The following is a 22,361-nucleotide window of genomic DNA, read 5'->3' as shown; positions in this document are numbered from 1 at the left end:
CACCTACTAACACACTATATTTCCTTACTTAATTCATTTAGTATCCATCTCCCTCCAAAACATCAGCCTGGGGCTTCATGTTATTCCCCCACTGTGTCTTCAGACACCTGGCACAGGACAGGCGTTCATTGAAAAAAGGGGACACCTCATTCCCTCTGCACAGCCAGCCCATGAGACAAGCACCTCAGTGCTGAAGTGCCTTCAGCCGGTGAGGAAGCCGAGGCCCAAAGCCTCAGGGCCTTGCCAAGGTCACAGAGCTGGTCAGCAGCTCCAATTCTCACATGGTCTGACGCTGCACCTGGGCAAGCCAGTGGCGTCACTCTGCAGTAAGTGGGCCACCCACGGCAGTGCCCAGCACACAGAAGGTGCTCTGAGGTCTCCTTCCTCCCTCTTGGGTTCAGGCAGGACCCTCCCTCTGGCATCCCTCACCTCCTGGGACCTGTCATACTGTGTCCCCCACTGACACCCCCAGAAGCAAATGCTGGGAAGCTGCCCCATGACACCTCTGTCTCCCCATCCCCGGGTTCTGCCCAGCCTCTTATCAGGAGAACAAGCGGACACTTGGATTAATTTCCAGGCCTGTTCAGAATTATGTTTTCCAGGAGAGAACCAGACAGACGCAGGCAACAGGCCTTTGAACAAATATTTCCCCAGAAAGCGCTTTATTCAGTCCCTTGTCTCACCCTTTTAAACATTATGTTTTCTTAGGAGCCCAGGAAAAAAGAGGGTCCCGATAAGCCATGGAAGCTGGAGAAGAATAGAGGGCATGGAGTGGAGAGCCTGGGTGGGGCTGACAAAGGAGGCGGCTCGATGCAGGCTCAGAGGCAGGGCCGCAGATAAGAGCGCCCGAGAGAGCGAGAGAGCGGGCGGAGGTGGCAGACGAGGGAGAGCAAACACGATCCTCAAATCAGCACTTGTCCTATTTTATAGGCGAAATGTAGATCAATAAATTACACTCACGTTTGCAGGTTTTACATGCTGACTCGGTAACCTTGTCAACAGTGATCTGTCGGGGGAGGCCAGGAGGAGCCCAGGTGGGCAGGGCAGAGGCCCATCCAGGAGCCCCAAGGGGCACAGCCATGCCCCCTTTTCCAAGGAGGGCTCAAAGTCCAACTTTCAGAGGTATGAAGCTGCCTCGCTGGGTGACCTTGGGCAAGTCACCTCCTTTGTGAGCCTCAGTCTCCTCATCTGTCCACAGGCACCATGGTGAGAGACTGGCATGTGTCAGGCACTGTGAGGGTCCCGAGGGAGAATGGGTGTTACAGAAGCCTGGGGAGAGGGGAGGAATTGGCCCAGACGTTCAGAGCCAGCCATGCACCTCTCTCACACACAGGAGGTGCGGCAGAGGCTCATGCACAGCCTCGCTTGGTAACCCTCACCACGGCCCCAAGGTAGGAAGCTGGAGCCCGATCCTCAGATGAGAAGCTGCCCCTCCGAAGCTGAGGAACGTGCCCGGGCTCACACACAGGCCCACCCAATGGCAAGCCGGGCTTCCTCTGTGCCACGGTGCTGTCTGTGGGCCAGGACACAGGCAATGCTGACCCTAGGTCACACCCAAATGTCCAAGGGGCAGGGAGAGCTGGGAGCAGCCCAGGGAGGCTGCGGGACCCAAAGGGGCCAGGCTGAGGGTGGGGCAGGGCGGGCTTCCCCAGGGCTGGGGACACGGAGCGGGCTAGGCCAGGGCCAGGCATCCTTGCCAGTGGGTGGGAGGCCGCAGCAGCACGAGGCTACTGGAGTGTTCATGTCATCATAACAGGACTGTTGGCTAACGAGCACCTACTCTGTGCCAAGCACTTCATGTGGATTATTCACTTCTCCCTCACACAATAATCCCATGAAGCGAACACTACTTATTACCTTCATTTTTCAGATGAGGAAACGGAGGCCCAAGAATACATGGAAACAGGATGACACAGCAAGTGGCAAAATGAGATTTGAACCCAGGTCTGTCTGGCCCCAGCCCCTGAGCCCTCTCACCCCCTGCTCCCTCCCCACCTGGCACACACTGCGTGTCCATTCCCAGCCTCTTGCCCTTTGCCTACACCATCCCCGCACCCAGGAAGCAGCCTGGATGGGGAGCTGAGAGTCCCTGTTGCAGGTCTTTCCCCACCACATCCCTTGGGCACCACTTCACATCTATGAGCCTCAGTTTCTGCATCTGTTCAATGGGGGCTTAATTAGATGACCACTGCTGCACTCACGGGTAAGGACAGAGGGGCCTCCACAAGGTGGGAGAAACAATATCCGAAAGCCCCTTCTCCAAAAGCCGACAATCCTCACACAGGCAGGGGTGGGTCTGGGAAAACCTCAGTGTGGCGCCTGGGGTGTCCGTAACTGCACCCCATGTCCTGATGACCGCATCACCAGGAGCACTGAGTGCCGGCAACGGGGCGTGGCTAGGCTGAGAAAATTAACCATGGTGTCTGCCCAGTGTGCTCTCGAGTCAAGTTAATGTGCAGTGCTGTGTGTAATATATTGCGCTATATTAATATAATATGATATAATGGGATGTATTACCATTATTGAACACATGAGCCAATAAAAGTCACATCACCATCTTTCCCCATAATTTATATCACAGTCAGGCCAGGGCCAGGCTGGCAGCCCCAGGCTGGCAGAGAGAAGGCCCTCCTGGGGCTCTGGGGGCTTCCACTGGGGAAAGGGAGCCTGACCCCTGGGAGGGGGGCCAAAAACCAGCTCGGAAGGAAGATGCAGGCAAGGCTAGCCGACCGGCCAGGCTGGGGGTGCTGAGCTGCGGCTGGGGATGCTCAGTCCCCTCTCCCCAATGCCAGTCCTCATTGCACTTGGCCCCACTGCAGTATTTGACCCGGGTAGTCCCTTCCTTGCTTGGTGATCCCACTCCTGACACTCCTGGTCCCCTCCTTCCTCTCAGCTTCCTTTGCTTGTCCTGCCTCTTGTCCCTGATCTGACCCTGGTGGCCCCCAGGGCTCAGCGCTCCCTTCCCTCTGTCTGCCTCTCCACTCACTCGCTGGGGCCTGGGATTGCCCTCTCAGGGGTTCACCAGATCTCACCACGGCAGGAGAGGAGACAGAGCATGCACCCCTGAGCTCCAGGCTCCCATCCAGCTGCTGCTCCCCTGGGCTATCCAATGGGTGTCCCAAACTCAGCAGGTTCAAAGTCCTTCCCCGCCAGGTAACTGCTACTCTGCCTTCCAGCTGTGCAGGCCAGAGTGTTGACAAAGTCCTTGAGTCTTTTTCTCACACATCCCAAACCTGATTTATCAGCAAATATTGTTGGCTGTACTTGAAAAGAGATCCAAAATCCAACCACGACTCACCTCCTCCATCAGGACCGCCCAGGTCCACAGCTCCAGCATCTCTGGCTGGGCTATCACAACAGGGCCCTTAGCCTCCTACTGGTCTCCTGCCTCCCACACTTGCCATTCCCACACACATGCACAGTGCACTCCCACCTGGCAGCTAGAGGAACCCAATTAAAACCCGAGTGACACCACAGGGCTCCTATCTTTAAGAGGATCCCAGCCGGGCGCGGTGGCTCACGCCTGTAATCCCAGCACTTTGGGAGGCCGAGACGGGCGGATCACGAGGTCAGGAGATCGAGACCATCCTGGCTAACACGGTGAAACCCCGTCTCTACTAAAAAAATACAAAAACTAGCCGGGCGAGGTGGCGGCGCCTGTAGTCCCAGCTACTCGGGAGGCTGAGGCAGGAGAATGGCATGAACCCGGGAGGCAGAGCTTGCAGTGAGCTGAGATCCGGCCACTGCACTCCAGCCTGGGCAACAGAGCGAGACTCCATCTCNAGGAAGGGAAGGAAAGGAAGGAAGAAAGGAAGAAAGAAAGAAAAGAGGCTCCCTTCTCATAGAGTAAAAACCGCAGTCTTTCAATGGCTCCCAAAGCCTCTACATGACCTGCACCATTAGCCCCCTGGCCTCCCTTCCTGCCACCCTCCCCGTCACTCACCCTGCTCCAGACATTCCAACATCCATGTTGTTCCGGAACAGGCAGGAGCCCACCTCAGGGCCTTTGCACTGGCTGTTTCCACACACTACTTCCTGCAACACCACACCTTTCATTCACGCATCTAGTGAGGAATGTCTGCCTCTCGCTGGCACATCAGCGCCCTGAGGGCAGGGGATAGATCTGCCTTGCTCACTGTTAGAGCCCCGGGACTTAGGACAGTGCCTGGCACCCACACCGCCATCTTGCAGGTTCTGCAAATAAATATTAATGACAACTACAAACAGGTGAGCCTGAGCAATGGTCGGCTTTCACCTGCTTCTCATCATCAGGTTTCTTCAAGATTCTGCTGGGGGAAATTTTCTGCTTCCAAAGAGAATTTGGAAACTCCTGGTCTGGTGTGGATAAGGCAGCTGAGGAATGGATGGGCCAAGCAGCCAGCAATTCAGCCAAGAACACAGGCGCCTGGAGGCTGGCCCCTCCCTCCGCCCAGCACGGCCTCAATGGCCCTGGGGCAGAGCTGGCTGCTGAGCACTCAGCCTGCAGGGGGTATCTCCGAAGCCAGGGGTGAGAAGGATCCCAAAGGATCTTTACCCGATTCCTGGCTGCCTCCCACGGCTGTCCTTGGACACTGGCAGCCCCTGGCTCTGACCTGATCTCTGGTGGTGCCCGCAGGAAGGGGCCCATATACAGGTACTCATGGTAACCTTCCACTCCCTCTAGCACCTGGCAAGGGGGGAGGCAATATGGCTCCACCCCATGATGGACACATTCAGAATATACCTCCTGAGCACCTCTATGCTCCTGGCACCACGGCAAGCACCAGGAGGCCACAGTAAGCAAAAGCAGACAAAGCTGTGAGCTCGTGAAACTGAGTCCAGCAGGAGAGCTGGCCTCCCACCAGACCCACACACCAACACACACAAAATCGTGATGTCCGAGAGGCGGTGGGGATGAGAGCCTGGAACAAGGTCCTGGATCTGGTCAGCGTAGCAATGGAGGGCTCCCCTGAGGAGGCGGCATTTGGCTGACATCTGGAAGACAGGTAGGCAAAACCCAGGTGAAGAGGGGAGGGAAGCACATGCCAGACAGAAGGTGCAGCAGGTACAAAGGCCCTGTGGCCAAGGGCCCATGGCAGGTTCAAGAAACTGAGAGGCCAAAACAGAGGATGGGAGACATAGCATGATGGGCAGGATGGGCCCTGGATACCAGCGGGAGGCCATTGCAGTGGTCCAGGTGAGAGGAGACAGCAGCCTGGACCGGGGTGTCTATGGAGATGGAGAGAAATATGACCCTCCCTCAAACCCTCTGGCTCCTGGGTGTCTCCTCCCTGTGACAAACAGTTGACAAGCCCTTGCCTAGACACTGAGCACACCAAAAACACAAGGGCCTGGAGCCAGGAGACAAGGCTAACAAGTTCTCCAAGGCCAGCTGCATGGTTCCCCTCTGGGCCAAGCCCATTCTTTCAAGAAAATAGGGGTGCTGTGGGTTCTCTAGCTACCTCTGCGGCACAGGCAGGGTGAGGAGGGGCAGGGACCCAGCCCAGAGCAGGAGAAGAAGGCCACCCTGCCCCACCTCTGCCATTGCCACACTCCGCAGCTCCGTGAGCTTGCCACGATGGGAAGACCTGAATTCTAACTCACCGCATGACCTCAAAGCAGCCGGTCCTCCTTCCTGTGCCCCAGGTTTCTCATCGAATAATCCTAACAGCCACTATAATAAGAGTTAAAAGCTCTCAAGCACTTATGATGTGTCAAGCTTTGCTCTTAACACTGCTTATGCATTAATTTATTTATGCCTCACCAGAAACCTGTTGCAGACAGAGCTGCTAGTGCCTAGCCCAGTGCACTGCTGAGGGGACTTGCCCAGAGATACTCAGCTGGTAAGTGGCTGAGCCGGGGCTTGAACCCTCACAGACGGGCTCTGCCTGCCATCACACTATGCTGCCTCCACAGAGAAATAAGGATTGGATGGAATCACCTGCGACCCTCTGGCTCTGTTGTGGCTGCCTCCTATGATCCTCAGCCCAGAAATAAAACCTCCCAGCTTCTCTGGAAGGATGGCAGACCTGATTTGGGGTGGGCCCCTCCCACAGCCCTTCTACTTCCCTCCACGCCTGCAGAGACCTTCCAATGTCCAGTTCAGTGCCCACAGTGTGCCAGGTGCTGGGACGTGGCAGAGAACAGGGCAGCCCCTGCCCTGTATGGAGGATCTGCTTCCGCCATCTCCTGGCTGCCCACCAAGGTCTTCTGCTCACGAAGGCACTAGCACCAGCCCCCCCATCCCTCCCTCTCACCTCCCCTCTTGTACCGGTGCACCTCGAGGTCCCCTCTCAGGTAGAGTACCTGCAACCCTCACTCAGGTCTGCTCCAGGGACCCACCTGTGACAGTGCTTTCCACCGTCATCTCCCTTCGTGCCACCCCTATAGCAGCCCTTCCCAGTAGGAATTATTACCCGCCACTCAGGGTGAGGACCTGGGGACTAGAGAGAAGTTGCTGTCCTCAGCTGCCAGCAGCTGATTGAAGCCCAGGCCCACTAATGCCAACCCCTCGTCGATCTTAGCCCTTCCCACCCTGTCCCACCCACTCAGGCCCCTGCCCCAGAATCTTCATAAAAGGTGGAAGGTTGGCAAAGCTCTGCCACCACCAACCCAGGCCTCATTGGGTCCCTGCAGGGGCTGCCTCTGGAGCAGGGGCTGCCTCTGGAGCACAGCCTGCAGAGAGGCCTGCCACCCCAGTCAGCAGGCACAGCCAGGCCTCCCGGGTACCAGCAGACAGTGGGCATCTGCAGAGTACATTCAAAGAGGGGCCTAAAGCCCTGCCCAGTCCTCCAAGACCTCCACAATGCCTGCTGCCCAGTCTCAAAAGCGGATTTCTGTTCAAACCCACCCATGTCTCCTGGAAGGGGGCCTTTAACCATAGACTCTTAACTGTGGAGGGCAGGATTACCCCCTATGGTATCCTTGACTGGGGCCTCTGGCTTCTGCTCACCTGTCTCCTGCGACAGGCAGCTCACCAGTCTACACAGTAGTCAATTCCAGCACCTGCGGCTGCCAGGCTTTCAGGATACCGAGCTGAAGTCTGCCTCCCTGTCACTTTCATGTGGTTCCGAGTTCTCTGGAGCCATGGAGACCCTGCCTGTGCCCTCAGCTGGAAGGACCGCCAAGGCTCTTTGACTCTCTGTTCCATGTACACCTCCCCAGCAGCCTGCTCCCCTTCCCTTGGTGGTCTAGGTCCACACATGTGCACACGGACACATGTGGGACACAGTGGGTCACATGTTCAGGCACAACCGTCACTTAAACCATGGTGTCCCTTGGGAGGCTGAAGCGGGCAGATTGCTTGAGCCCAGGAGTTCAAGACCAACCTGGGCAATACAGCAAGACTGTCTCCACCAAAAATTTAAAATTAGCCAGGCATGGTAGAGAACAACTATAGCTCCAGCTACTCGGGAAGCTGAGGTAGGAGGATCGCTTGAGCTCAGGAGGTTGAGGCCACAGTGAGCCATGACTGCGCCACTGCACTCCAGCCTGGGTGAAGGAGCAAGACCCTGTCTCAAAAACAACCACCAAAAAAAAACCCACTTGCTGTTCCAAGCCCTCCACATTGAAGGAAAGCCTTGGCCCTGCGTCGGCTCCACTGCCTCACTTACCTCTGCTCTTACCAGCCCCACTCCCCCACCGACCTGGCCACACTGGCCTCCTGCGACAGTCCCCAAGCACCCTAAGCATGGCCAGCCTCACAGCGTTTGCGTGTGCAGTGCCCTCTGCCAACTGGGCTTTTCCACAGAATGTCCTCCTTCACACCATTCACATCTCTAATCCAACGTCACATTATCAGAGAGGTTGTTGCTGAACATCTCAGCCGCAGCAGCCCCGCTCCCTGCCCCCTTACCATACCCCTTCTCAGCCCCACCTTACATGACACGTCTCTCCTGGAGCATGTGTCTGCCTCAGCGTCCCCGCCATGCCTGGGTGCTGGGCTGGTAGCACCTGCAGCCCGAGAGTCCCCAAGGCATCAGAGATCAAAGTGGTGCCCCTCCCTGGCCCAGGCTGCAGGCCATCTGTCTTGCCTGGCAGCTCTCCTCTGCCCAGCCTTCCTCCAGCTCAGGCCTGGAGGTGAGGAGACAGCAGGAAGTTCCCCCCAGGGCAGGTTGGGAGTGACAGTCAGAGCCCACAAGGGACAGCCTCTCTCCAGGGGAACCCTGTGCCCCACAGACTACAAGGAGCCAAGCAGAGACAGGGCTCCCCATGGGCACCCTCAGTCTCCCCAAGGCTGGGGGCAGCTCTAGACAATCCGTCTCATGCATCTGGGTATCAGCTGACAGCAGCAGGGGCCAGGGAGGAGGAGACATACACAGACCACACATACACACACACACACACATACACACACACACGCCAGGATCCAGCCCTTCCAGGAGCCAGGGCTCTGAGACAGGCAAGGTCACTCAGGCACACAGGTACACTGAGCATCCCTACACACCCCCACCCCACACACATTCAGGAGCAGCGGCTCAGGCAGGTGTGCCCACACGTGTATGAGGAGCCACTCTTGGACTCATACTCACAGGGCTCTTAGTGGTAAAAGTACAACCAACCGTGCAAACACACACACAAACACACACATAGAGTCAGCACTGGTGAAGGCAGCATTAAGGAAATGCTATGCATTTTGGGGAGCACGAGAGTGTTCATAACCCACCCCAGATCCTGCCATCCTGCCCCGCTGTCCATCAAGCAGCTGGAACTCTTAACTGCCCACGGTAGGCAGGAAAGTGCTGTCCCCCATCAACACCCCAGCAGGGGACAGCTTTCTGCAGGGCTGGGTCCTGCCCATGAGAGAACCAGCCGGGCAGGGGCAGAGCTCCAGGTGGGCGAGAGCTGCTGTGCTGGGTGGGGGTCAACATGGGCAGCGGCCAGGTGGCAGTGGGGATGGAGGAGGATTAAGGTCGCTGGGCACTGGCACCAGCTTGGGGATGCCCAGAGGCTGCCCCCCAGGGCACCATGGGCTGGAGTTGGCAGCACTGCCTCTCTCCTCAGTCACCAGCCTGCCCAGGAATTGGCACTGCCTGGGGGAGGGTGCCCAGACCAGGCGCACCCCCACCTGTTCCACTTCCTGATTGTCCAGATCTTATTGAGGTTTCTCAATAAGAAAAGGAGCCTCGCCCGGAGATTCTGAAATGGGGAGGCCTCCTCACTCACCCCAAGTTGCACCCAAATAAACGTAGTGGAAGGGGGGACATGACCACTCCTGAGAGCCCTGCTTCAGCCCAGGGAGGAGAGAGCAGTGCCTGTGATTTGTTTTAATAATCCTGCTGAACTGGGAGAAAATTAACAAATGAGAAACCAGCTTGAAATTAATCAAACTTCTCCCTGTCCATCCCCCCACCTTCCATCTTAATGAAGGTTATTTATCCAACGAGCGATAAAACACGGAATTAAATTAAACAGGCCCTTTATTTTCCTCCTCTCCCCCGCCCCAGGGAGGCAGCATCTCCCTGCTTACAGCTCTATAAGCCATGCCGGGCTGGCGGCCATGGCAGACCCATGATTCCTGGACGCCAATCAGAGGGTTTCCCAGAAGGAGCCCCTCAATTAGTGCTGTTTGGGTCTCACTGACAGCTCTCTGCCAAAAATATGAAAGGCAGTTAACTCAACCACCCTCCTGAGGTGGGAGAGAGGGAGGTCCCTGTTGTTGGGTCTTATCTGATGCAGCTGGGGGGACTCATCAGTTTCTCTGTGGGGGACAGAAGGGCCTGAGTGTGGAAGGTGGGGAGTGTGAGCTTCCCCCAAAATGAGGACACTTTAGTGCCCATGGCAGGTTCCAGCTAGAAACTATCCTGGCCCCAGCTTCTTGGTGGGAAGGGGTTGGAGGTGGCAGGAGAGGCTCTGGAAACACCTGTAGTGAAAACAGGACTCAGCCCCCCGCCCCATCCCCTGCCTGGCTCCCTCCTTTGCCTGGGGCCCAGGGCATGAAATACCAAGAATGGGAGTGACACAGATGCCCTCACTGCACCTCTCGGCCAGGGATGCTCCCATACCCCTAACTTCCTCTGTCAGTTCGCTAGGCATCTGCTTCCCCAAACTTCTCTTCCCTGAAGCTTTGAATCCATTTATGTTTTCACCAGGACCGTCTTTTGGAGTCACAGGTTGCTAAACAACTGCTCTCAGGGTCTGTCCTTAACCATTCCCTTTGGTCATTCCCTCTGGCTTTGAAAATTGCAATAATAATGGCCTTCCATTTACAGCTTTTACATACATTCTCTGTTTTCCTTCCTTCCTCCCTCCCTTCCCTTTCTTCCTTCCCTTCCTTCCTCCTTTCCTTCCCTTCCCTCCCTCCCTTCCTTCCTTTCTTTTCATTTATTTCTATTTTAGAGATGTTGCCCAGGCTGGAGTGCAACAGTGCAATGACAGCTCACTACAGCCTCAAATGCCTGAGTTCAAGCGATCCTTCCACCTCAGCCTCCTGATAAGCTGGGACCACAGGTGCTCACCACCACGCCTGGCTAATTTTTAAATTTTTTTGCAGAGATGAGGTCTCACTACGTTGCCCAGACTGGTCTCGAACTCCTGGGCTCAAGTGATTCTCCCACCTCGGGATTACAGGCCTGAGCCACCGCGCCTGGCCATGTTCCCCCATTTAAACCTAACGTCGACCCAGGTAGGGAGATATTTGTCGAAATGCCCACTTTATAAGGAAAACAGACGCAGGTTCTTGGGCAGGGTTTTTCTAGCAGTAACTGGAGGTCCCAGCTTGGGCTGAGGTTTGAGGACTGGGATGGGACTTGGAGGGAGGATGGGGTTCTGCAGAACTGCCCAGCCCTCTGAAAGCCTCCTCGGGGGCTTTCTGTGGAGCAGAACTGAGGCTGATGACCCTCGGGGAGGAGTGACGGGAGAAGGGAGGAAGGAGAAGCGAGGGAGCAGGGTGCAGCTGAAGGCTCTAACAGTGCTACAAATCTGGTCCTCACATGGCAGCCAGGGAGCACTTTTTAAAACGTAAGTCTAATTGTGTCATTCTGCTTAAAACCCTCCAAGACTATCTACTGCACCTGGAGTAAAAGTCCTCCTCTGTCTCAGAGCCCACAGGCCCTGCTAACCCAGCCCTGCCACAGCTTCCCCTCCCCTCTGAGCAACTCCCTTGCTCCTCAGATGGGCCAAAAACATTCCTGCTTCAGGGCCTTTGCATTGGCTGTGCCTGCCACCCAAAACACCACCCAGCCACCGGGCTGCCTTCCTCACTCACCTGGGTCTGTGTTCCAAAGTCCCCTACCCAGGTCTTCCCTGACTGCCTTGTGTACAAGAACCCTTCCCCCCCTTCACCACTCTCTAGACCCTGGCCCTGGGCAGGTCCCCTCCACAGCACCTGTCCCCACTCATGTAAATGATTACACCATGTCTCCTGTCTTTCTCCCCTGTCCAGAAGGTCAGCTCTGTGTAGGCAAGGACGGTATGTGTTTGGCTTACTCTGCTGCATTCTCAGCCCAACCCAACATCTGCTCCTAAAAGATGCTCACCAACTATTTGGTGGATATATGAACCAATGGATGTCTCCATGCATAAGGCCATTATCCGGGCCACCATCATCTCCAGGCTGAACTGTTCCATCCGTCTCCTCATCACTCTCTCAGCTTCAGGCCTTGCCCTGTAACCAACCCTCCAGTCCACACCCAAAGGAATACTTCTAACTCCCAAATCCAGGCAGGCACCATCCTGCAGGATCAAGTCCACCTTCTTGACCTAAGCCCCTGATGTCCCCCAGCCCCTCTCCACTTACCCCCTGCCCAACCCTCCCACATGCCACATCTCTGTCACAGACAAGCCCAAGGTCCCACCTGTGCCCACCCTCTGCCCTGAGGACACTGCCCAGCTCCACCTCTGACAAGAGCTGTCCCATGCACACCTCGTCAGAACTGCTCTCGTCCTCCTCCCAGCCCCAGACCCTCGCTTGTACCCCTCACAGCCCTCCCACACCCCAATTCGAGCTGTGGCAAATCACATGCCCGTCACACCTCCCCATCCAGGAAGGACCCAGATTTATTCACTTGGCAATCCTGCCCATCCCCACCACCTGCTCTAGTATCTTGCACAAACTTGGAGCTCCATACGTGTTTGCTGAATCAAATGGAATCCATTCAAAACACAGCCCAGGGAGCGTGTCCATTAAGAGGGGCCTTTCCTCCAGGTCGCCAGCATCTCAGGCTGGTTTGAGGACAAACGGACCTTTAAGTGCCACTAATCACTGCATCCAGGAGCAGTTGTCCCCAGATTCTGCTAACCTCTCCTCAGGGGTTGCCTGGGTGCAAAGAGATTCACCATTCATCAGGGTTGAGAGGCGGTCAGGGCCCTGCCTAAATGGCAATGTGCTGCCTCTGGGCCAGCCACCAGCCAGAACAGCAGCTCCTGGCCCACTCCACAGCTTGCATGTGCGTGTGTGTGTGTGTGTGTGTGTGTGCATGTGTGTGGCCACCCCCGTGGGTGAGGACAGCAGGCACAACACAGCCACTGCTGAATTATTTATTCCCTACATTGTTAGCGCAGTAGAGAGAGCAACCTTGTCTCCAGGCTTCAATTAAAATATCACGGCACCCGCACCGTCTGCCCGGCCACATGCCCAGCTCCCACCAAAACTGGCAGGAGCGCATCCTCTGGGAATTGCTGCCCCTTCCCCCGCTCCCAGCCACGAGGCCCTGGTTCAGGACCTTGGACAGCAGCCTCCAGGGGTCTGCCGGGAGACACTCGGCAAACCTTTCAGGCCTCTAAAAGACCATTTAGTAAATCGATGCTCTGAAAGAGCCTTTCTAGCTTCCCAAAGGGGCCCTGGGACAAGCCTTGCTGGGTTTTGGGCCTAACTCCAATCCTTTGCCTGCTCCCAGCCCTCCCTAAATAACTGTACAGCGCGAGGCTGGAGGAGGAATTCCAGGTTCTCACCCTAGTTCTTCAGGCTCCAGGAGGAACTGCGGACACATCACACCTCCCTGGGCTCCATTTGTTATCACTCAGAGAACGCAAATGAAGTGGCCAGACTGTGACCTCCATGGACGGTCAATCAGTGGAAAGGGACTTTGAAAAGGTAAAAATGAGGTACCAATGTTGGCCACACCAGAAGAGGGCTTTAATTATATACAAGTGGGTTTTCTGCGGCCTCACCACCCTTGTCCAACCTGGAAATTCCTGATTCTGGGGCACAGGCTCAGAATGAAGAAAGAGCTGACGGATCCTTCAGGAGCTGGCTGGGTCACAAACTAACTGGGTCACCCACGAGATTTAATTCAACAACCCCCGGACTAGAATATGAGGCCGAGTGAAATCAAAGTGGGCGAGCTGAAAAAGAGCAAGAAATTCTAAACACATGCCGCCTAGAACTGCAGAATGAGCACCGGCTTCAGGGACAGGCAGCGCCGCAGGCCTCCACTGCTTTCTGAGCAAGCCTCAGTCTCCTCTCCTGTAAAATGGGGCCAGTGATACTGACTTCCTAGCGGGTGACTCGCACAAGATAACCTGTGAAAACACCTAGCACACGCCAGACACATAAATCCAACCATTCATTTTATTAAGCATCTACTATGTTCCAGGCACGGGAGACCACAGCAGGGAAGAAGAGAGACACGACCTTGCCTCGTAAAGCTGACACCCCAGTAACCAGGGTTATTCTCTTCAGGATAGCAGAAGAGGGGGCATTGGAGATGGGCCTCAAAACAAATGTGGGATTACCAAAGCAAAGAAAGGTGGCAAGAAGGTACAGTCTCTTTGGGAAAATGACTGGCAGTACCTCCTTAAGCTAATCATTCATGCAACCTACGAGCCAACAATTCCACTTAAAATATGTATATGAGAAACGAGCGTTTACATCCACTAAAGGACACAAATGTTCAGAGCGGCTCTATTCATAATAGCCAAACACTGGATTCAGCCCAAATGTCCAGTGGCAGCAGAACGGGTAAATAAATTATGAATTACCCAAACAATGATACAATGAAAGAGTACAGGGCAATAGCAGCGAGCAAACCACCAACAGACCCAACTCCAGGGGGTTCTCACAGACAATGTGAGCAAAAGAAGCGGACATAAAAACCTCGCTGCACGATTCTCTTTACATGAGGCTCAAAACCAGGCGACACCAGTACACAGTTAGAAATCAGTCTATTGATTATCCTTGGGGAGGAGAGGATATTAACTAGGAGGGGCTCAAGGGAGCTTTCTGGGGCACTGAGAATGTTCTCTGTCTGATACGGGCACATGCATTTATAAAAGTTCAACGAGTCATGCACCTGAAATTTGTGTATCTTACAGTGTATAAGTTGTACCTCCATTTTAAAGAAAAATGTAAAGGAATGAAAAGGCAGACAGAGCATTCTTCAGGGCAGGTGGACCCTCAGAAGCAGAGGCCCAGCAGATGGGAAGCTGGGGGGATTTAGAGACTGGCCTAGGGGGAAATGGAACTGAAAATGGCAGGGCCAGAGGGAGGGAATGAAGATGAGGTGGGCGAGACAGGCTGGGCCAGTCCAAAAGGGCTTCCAAGGCCGTGCTAACCTGGGAGCCTCAGGGGTATCTGCCTCCTTCTACCAGGCCCCCCTGCCACGAACCCCACCTGTCCATAGTGAAGGATACTTGTGAGGTCATCCCTCCCTGCCAGCCTGGCTCCCTGCCCACCTACTCCCTCAGCTGCCACACTGGATTTAAATCCCTGAGTTGAATTTCTGGGGTTTAGGGGGCTTTCATCCTGAGCACGCATGAAGTGAAGCCACGGTCCCTGGCTCCCATGCCTGCAGTTCATCCAGCACCCCAAGTATCACCTGGGACACCTGGCTACCTCCTACAGTCCACCTGCCACATCCACCTCCTCACCCGCCCCCATGGGGAGCTCACCTGAGCACCTGTCTTTCCCAGGATAACCACTCCAATTAGGTAGGGTTTCCCACCTCCTGCTCCTCACCACCCAGCACCCAAGGCTGCACCATTGCATCTCCTCATGGAAAGAGAGGCCACTGGAAATGCACAGATGCAGCCAAGGAAGCAGCCCCAAGACCTCATATCCAGCCACCAGCAAGATGTGGTACATGAAAGATGCGAGGGCCCCCCATGGGTGATGACCTAGCCATTGAATGAATGCCAGGCTTCAAAGACTAATCAAGGATATTGGAAAATGCTCACCACTGTAGTCTAGTGGACAAAAGCTGGCTATAGAACAATATAGATGTTGTGATCTCAATTTGGTAAATTACACAGAAGAAAGGCTAGAAGGAAATACACACACTATCAAGGCTGTCACCCTGGATAGCAGAATGAGTGAGCAATTTCAATTTGCTTCTTCATGGTTTTCTGTTTTCTTCCAAACCTGTGACAAACATGCTGGCTTTTATAACCAGCACAACAGAAAGGGCCTAGGGGACATCAAGCCACACTCACACAGGGACCCATGGCTGCCTGTTCTGTGCTTAATGGCATAGAGCAAGGGCTGACCTGATTCCAGCCTGCAAAGCACCCATAGGCTCCTGCACTAAGAGCTGCTGGACTAGGAGGACACACTCATGACTTTCAGGTGTGTGCAGGGGCAGGGCACTGTGCTGGGGGCCTGGGACCCTGATTCGAAGCCCGGCTCTGATTCTAACTGGCTGAGGTGGCCCCCCACACATTAACTTCTCTGGGCCTCAGTTTCCTCATCTGTAAAAAAGCCATCCTGACCGCGTTGTAGGATTCTTGTGTGGAATGATCAAGAAGTGACTGTGAAAGCTGTAAATTGTGAACTATTGGGATTTATCCCTGAGTTCCCTATTACCATTCTCCACCAGGCCCTCTGTCCCATTGCAGTTTCTACGAAATGCCCAGAAGCCACCTACAGCAGGCATCTGAAAGTCCTGAAAACCGTGGGCCATCCTCACATGCTAATTCCCAAGGTGCACATAAACTATGCATTTTTTAATTGAACTGGAAAGCAAACAAAAGCAAACCCACCTCCTTGTTCAACAGCAAAATTGAGGGCCTGTCGCAATCTTCAGTAAACATTTACCTAATGAATACAACTGTACAAACTGGAACCAAACCCACTAACTTAACCTCTCATGAAGATTAAAATGGTCATGGTTGAATCAGGTACTTGCTGCTAACTTCCAACAGCTTCTCTGCCTCCCTTCTTTTAGGAACTGAGATTTGTTCTCCTATATTGACACCTCTCTGTTAAAACAAATAAAAATGTGTGATTCATCCCTCTAGATTCTGTGGAGATCCACAAAAGAAACAGGTGATGAGGCCAGGCACGGTGGCTCACGCCTGTAATCCCAGTACTTTAGGAGGCCAAGGCTGGTGGATCACCTGAGGTCAGGAGTTCAACACCAGCCTGGGCAACATGGCGAAACCTGGTCTCTACTGAAAATACAAAAATTAGCCAGGCATGGTGGCAGGCGCCTGTAATCCCAGCTACTCAGGAGGCTGAGGCAGGAAACCTTCTTGCTTGAAACCAGGAGGCGAAGAAGGTTGCAGTAAGCTGAGATCGCACCACTGCACTCCAGCCTAGGTAACGGAGCGAGACTCTGTCAAAAGAAAAGGTAAAGTTCTAGGGAAAGGAAGGGAGGGAGGAGGAGGAAGGGAAGGAAGGAAAGGTGAGAGAGAGGGAGGGCGGAGAGGGAGGGAGGGAGAGAGAAAGAGGTGACGAAGTCCCTGACCTGCTACATGAGGCCAGGTCGGGATCGGCCACAGGGCCTCCTTCTGGGCATGTCCTGCAGAGATGGAGGCCCAGCCACAGGGCACCACTGGACCAGTCCTGCCCCTCTCTGGCAGGAGGGCAAGGTGGCCACGTCGAGGGAAATTGCAAACACACCTGCCCTTTGATCCAGCCCTCTGTGGGGAGGAGTCTGTCCTGCAGAGACGTGCAATGTCGCCCATGCAAAGACTTCCACAGCAGCCCTGTCGGAGCCTAGACTGGAAACCACCTAATGTCCATTATGTAGAGACCAGAAGCAGGGGCACTACGCAGCCACACAAAGAAAAAGGTCCTTACACACTGACGAAGCGTGTCCCTGGGAATGCTGCAAGGTCACCCAGCAGGCACTGCAGCTTCGGGGGCATAGAGGCAGCAGAATGCAGGGCCATATATATGCATTTAATCCCCTTCCTACCCTAGGTCGGTGGTGAGGATCTCCAAAGAACCCAGCCTCTGCAAGCGTGCAACACGCAGCCCAGCCCGTGTGCAGGCCTGAGGTTCTTTGGAAGGGTGCACAGGGAATAATGGCTGCCTCCAGGGCCAGGCTGGGGTGGGGGTGTGTCTCTTGGTACCTTGAAGACTGACCATGGGAATGTATGATACATTCAAACAGTAATACCGTAACTTAAAAGAATGCCCAAAGATTTTGCATCTGTGGGGTTGAGGAAGCCAGGCCTGGGGAACCCAGTCTCCTCCAAGACCACTGAATAAAGGTTCATTCAGGAGAGAAACCTATCTTTTAAGGAGACACTCAGGCACCCATCCCCAGCACGCACACTCTTTCCCTCCATGAGACCTCAGCACAGGGCCTAGGGCTCCCTGGCCCAGGGCTGGGAGGTGAGGGAGGGAGTCCTGGCCAGGTCCTGTGGGGGTGAGGGAGGGAGGGAAGGCAGGTAAGAGGGCTCCTGGCTTCCCCTTCTTTCCCCCTGTTGGGTTTGTTGTACTTTCCTAATTGATTTTGTGTCTGTGTCCCTGGGATACTTAGGACCATCTTAGAAAACCACTTAAGGAATTTAAAATAATCAAAGTACTTATAAGGCACTTAACATCTCCTCGCACTTCAGTCTTCTCATAAACCTCCTTCCAGCTGCAACCAGAGACCTGGCTTTCAGGAGCTACCACTTCGGGCAGGAAGATACCTTTGTCATGTCCCCAGCTCCTGCCACATCACCCCCTCAGCCCCAGCAGCCTCCCAGGAGCAGAACAGCCAACCTCCACACACGAGCACATCACGCCCTCTCTCCGGGCCTCCAGGCCTTTGTCCTGGCTGTTCCCTCCTCCTGGAATGACTTCTCTGCCAGCCAGCAGCCCTCAACCTAGCTCACTGTGTCCTAACCACTGAGTCTCAGCATTCATTCTCCTCTTACAGGAAGACTTCCCTGACTCCCCCACCCCCCATTTTACATTAATAGACAGTGGCACCTTGTGAAAACCTGTGTTTAACAGGCCCTGGGGGATTCCAACAGGGAGGTAGGACTGGAAACCATTCCCTGCGCAGAATGTAGAGAGCAACAGGGCAGCACTGAGAAAGACTGGCAGGCTTATTCCCCACGGGCCTGCAATGCCACATCTGGGCATGCGCCGCCAGGAGCTCCCCCAGAGCGTAAGGACACATCGGCAAGGATGTTGTAGAAACAGAAAGATCACTGTGGAATCACTTGGGTGCCCACAACCAGAGGATGAACAAGTAACTGTACAGGGGCATGGTTATACCGTGGAACATTACACAGCAAACAAAATGAGCACAGCAACCACAGAGCCACATGGCACTGAGCCAAAAAAGCAAGTGGAACACGTGCAACATGATCCTGTCTTTATCATGCATGAAACACAAAAGATAAGCCAGGTACAGTGGCTCATGCCTGTAATCCCAACACTTTGGGAGGCTGAGGAGGGAGGATCACTAGAAGCCGAGAGTTCGAGACCCTGTCCCTTCAAAAAAGTTTAAAACTTAGCCAGATGTGGTAGTTCGTGCCCATAGTTCTAGCTACTCCAGAGGCAAGCAGGAGGAGGGTCACTTGAACCCAGGAGGTCGAGGCTGCAGCGAGCCATGATCACACCACTGAACTCCAGTCCGGGTGACAGAGGGAGGAGACCTTGTCTCTTAAAAAGAGAAAACATGCAAAATAAAACTAAATATTATGTGTGGGGATATGTATATATATTTTTGTTTTGTTTTGTTTTGAGCCAGATTCTTGCTCTGTCACTCAGGCTGTAGTGCAAATGGTGTGATCTCAGCTCACTGCAACCTCCACCTCCTGGGCTCAAGTGATTCTCCTGCCTCCGTCTCCCAAGTAGCTGGGATTATAGGCGTGCACCACCATACCTGGCTAATTTTCGTATTTTTAGTAGAGACAGGGTTTCACCATGTTGGCCAGGCTGGTCTCCAACTCTTGACCTCAAGTCATCCATCTACCTCGGCCTCCCAAAGTGCTGGGATTACAGGTATGAGCCACTGTGCCCGGCCTGTATTTTTTAAGTGCACAGGAATTAAGAGATTTAAAGACATCTCCAGGATGGGGCAGTGGTTGCCTCCAAGGAGGAAGAGAAGGGAGAGGGCAAGGAGGTATATGCAGGGGCCTTTGATCATATTTGCAAAGTTTTTTTCTTATTTACTTATTTATAGATGGAGTCTCACTCTGTCGCCCAGGCTGGACTGCATTGGTGCAATCTCAGCTCACTGCAACCTCCACCTCCCGGGTCCAAGCGATTCTCCTGCCTCAGCCTCCTGAGTAGCTGGGACTACAGGCACGTGCCACGACACCTGGCCAAATTTTTTTGTATTTTCAGTAGAGACAGGGTTTCACTGTGTTAGCCAGGATGGTCTCTATCTCCTAACCTCGTGATCCACCCACCTTGGCCTCCCAAAGTGCTGGGATTACAGGCGTGAGCCACCGCACCCAGTATGCAAAGTTTTCTTTCTTAAACAATTTTGAAACTGTTACTGGCAGATATCAATATGTAGCCAGGTCTTGGGTACAGGGTAATTCATTATATTATCCTCTATAATTTTCCATATGTTTTAAATCATTGATTAAGATATATGTACACCTTGGTAAAAGAGAGAAAGCCCTTCATGACAGACCCCCATTGAACATGCCACTCATTTTCAATAAAGTGAAAGGCGGCATGGTGAGAGCAGCGCACACTCCACTTCCTGCTGAAGTCTCCTCTCAGAACAGACCCGACCCTGGAAACCACTCACCCTCACACATCGCCCCCCAGTCCTAAGCCTCAGACTCCTTCCCTGGCTAGGGTCTCCCAACTGGGATTCATTCCCTGGGATTAAGGGTTGTTCTCTTCCAGCTGCTCTGCTGTGGGGACCTCACTGGACTCCCTGACAGTTTCCAGAGCCTGAGCTGGGTCGGAGGGAGGAGACTGCACTGAACATAAACACCACCCTCTGCAGGGCCCTGACGGAGGTTGATGCTGCCCATCCTCCCCTCAGCCACAGCCCCAGGGACAGAGAATGAGGCACGTGCTACCTCTGTCCGCTCCCATTAGGGCCCCGCTCTGCCCAGCCAGAGCTCCCTCTCCAGGAGATTTCAACTCTGATGACTTTTCAATCCCTCTTCTGCCCTGTAGCTGGCTGGAGACCAGGACCAGGCAGTGCCTTCGAGGCGGATCCCCTCTCAGGGCACCCGTGCTGGGCCAGGGGCAGGGCTGAGCAGAGCATCCCTCCTCCTGGGGCACCACCTCTCAGCAGACCCCAGGGAGAAACTGAGGCCTGGAGACAACTGAGGTCCAGGAATAAAGGAATGAGAGGAGGGACAGGAAGGAGAATCCAGCCTCCTCCTCACACGCAGGCCCACTTTACAACAGCTCCTGTTTCCTCAGTGCCTACAATGTGCTAGGCATTGAGCTAGTCACTTTGTGCTGTTGCAGCTAATGTAGCCACTCTACCCATTTCACAGATCTGGACAGTGGGTTCCACGTGGGTGAGTGGTCTGCCAAGGCCATAGAGCCACGTGGCAGTGCCGAGGCTTGAACCCAGGTTGTGGTTTCCCTTCTGAAGCTCTGCACCCGGCCAGGTCTCCCCACAACCCTGGGAAGTCTGCAGAGCCAGCCCTCCTCACCCCACAGGCAAGGAGAGCAGGGCCCTGAGCAATGCCAAGACTTGTGGGATTGAGGGGCACTCTGAGTCGGAGGGAGGGGTCTGGGTGGGGTGGGTGCCCACCAGGAAGTGCTCAGTACTGAGATGCCCGAGGCCATAATCAAGGTATGAGGCAGGTGGGCAAGCAGGTGGGCAGCCAAGTAGGCGAGAGGCTGGGATGTGTCCCACAAGGAACAGGTGGGCTTGACAGCCGTTCTGCCTCCAGCCCTTAACCACAGGCCACCAAGGCTGAGGCTGTCCCACACCACCCAAACAGAGAGGGAGCCCCAATACTGTCTCTGTGCTTGGGTGGTGTGGGACAACAAGGGAGTCCAACAGGCCCCAGGGGGAAGAAAGAGATGGGGTGGAACACGTGAGAGGGGAACAGAAAGCCACAGTCAGACAGAAGGAGGCAGGGAGCTAAGGACAGACAGGGAAAGAGGGGGCAAAACTGTGTTCCGGTTCCCCTACCCGCAACAACGCTGCGGGCCACCACTCTCCACATGGAACCAAGCATCGAGGCCGGCCCTGCCTCTCCTCACTGCCCCCATCCCAGGCCTCCAGCGAGTGGCAAGCATAAAGGTCAATTGGAATATAAAGCGGAATTTGCCTTCCTTTGATTTCCAACATGTCTGGGTCATAAAAATGCTAGCTTAGTAGGTTGGGAGAAAAATGAAGGCACACAGTTCCTTGCGGCGGGGGTGGTGCGGGGCTAACCCTGCAGACTAATGGGGGTCCACCCTTGCTGTGGGCACCATCCTGTCCCTCAGTTCCACACCCAGGCCCCGGGCTGGCGGCTTCCCCAATTTGTCTGTCTGTCTGTCTCTGGGCCAGGCACTGGAAATTGAGGGGATGACCAAGAGCGGTTCAGCCCAATCCTGCCCTCAAGGTGCTCAGGAACTGTGGGGAGAGACACGATTCCTGCAAGAGCCCCCACATGCCCTGGGAAGGTCAGTTAAGTCCTGCTGGATTCGAGTCAGTCTAACTGCCCACAAGGCAGCAAGAAGGGCATTCCAGGAGGACATGGCCCGAGCAAGGCAGGAGGCAGGCCTTGGAAAGCACAAAGCATGACCAGGTGAGGAGGAGCGCGGTCACCTCAGAGCCTGCCTAATCCTGTGCTCTCATTTACAGAGAGGGCAGCCACATTACCTAAGGTCACACAGCGAGTCGGCAGCAGAGGCAGGCCCCGAAAGCAGGACTTGGGCCACAGGTGGCTTCACTGGCAAGGGAAGACCTTCAGCCCTGCCTTGCATAGAGAGCCAGAGATCACCCCAGTGCCCGCAGCAGGGCCACCCAACAGTATGAAGGGCCAGAGAACCCCAGGTCAATAAGTCCCCATGCAAGGAGGCTCTGGCACACCTATCAGAGTCATCGGTGGCTCAGTGCAGTGATATGCCCCTTCCCATTACCATGCTCCCCACCCTTCATGACTCAGGCCGCACCCCTCAAAGCCCCCTTGGATGCTCCTTTGGCAGGAGATGAGGACAAACATGACCGGGCCCCGTGTAAGCCCGCCACACTACCAGCTCCCGCTGTGATTTTCACCCGCACCCAGAAAGGTGCACGTGATTCTGTCCATTTCCCAGCTGAGATGAACGAGATTCAGGAGGGTCAGACTTTTGGGGCCGG

At 54.7% G+C, this 22,361-nt stretch overlaps 1 protein-coding gene across 7 annotated transcripts in view; it reads right to left on the bottom strand.

The window, feature by feature from the left end:
• The window catches only part of GRM4 (glutamate metabotropic receptor 4), a 125,241-nt gene that overhangs the window by 80,300 nt on the left and 22,580 nt on the right, over positions 1-22,361 (bottom strand). The window contains exon 1 of one of the 7 annotated variants that reach the window (XM_017853655.1): positions 7,861-8,042. The exons of 5 other annotated variants lie outside the window; for them this stretch is intronic. In XM_017853655.1, coding sequence (XP_017709144.1) covers positions 7,861-7,908 — 48 coding nt within the window. In that variant the 5' untranslated portion in view covers positions 7,909-8,042. Of the gene's footprint in view, positions 1-7,855; positions 8,043-22,361 lie in introns of those variants that run through there. One more of the 7 variants, XM_017853656.1, reaches the window with a different exon arrangement.

Source organism: Rhinopithecus bieti, unplaced genomic scaffold (assembly GCF_001698545.2).
Source record: "Rhinopithecus bieti isolate Rb0 unplaced genomic scaffold, ASM169854v2 scaffold_36553, whole genome shotgun sequence".
Classification (NCBI taxonomy): domain Eukaryota; kingdom Metazoa; phylum Chordata; class Mammalia; order Primates; family Cercopithecidae; genus Rhinopithecus; species Rhinopithecus bieti.
The sequence above is the reverse complement of the archived record's forward strand: the minus strand, read 5'-3'. Positions and strand labels throughout refer to the sequence as shown.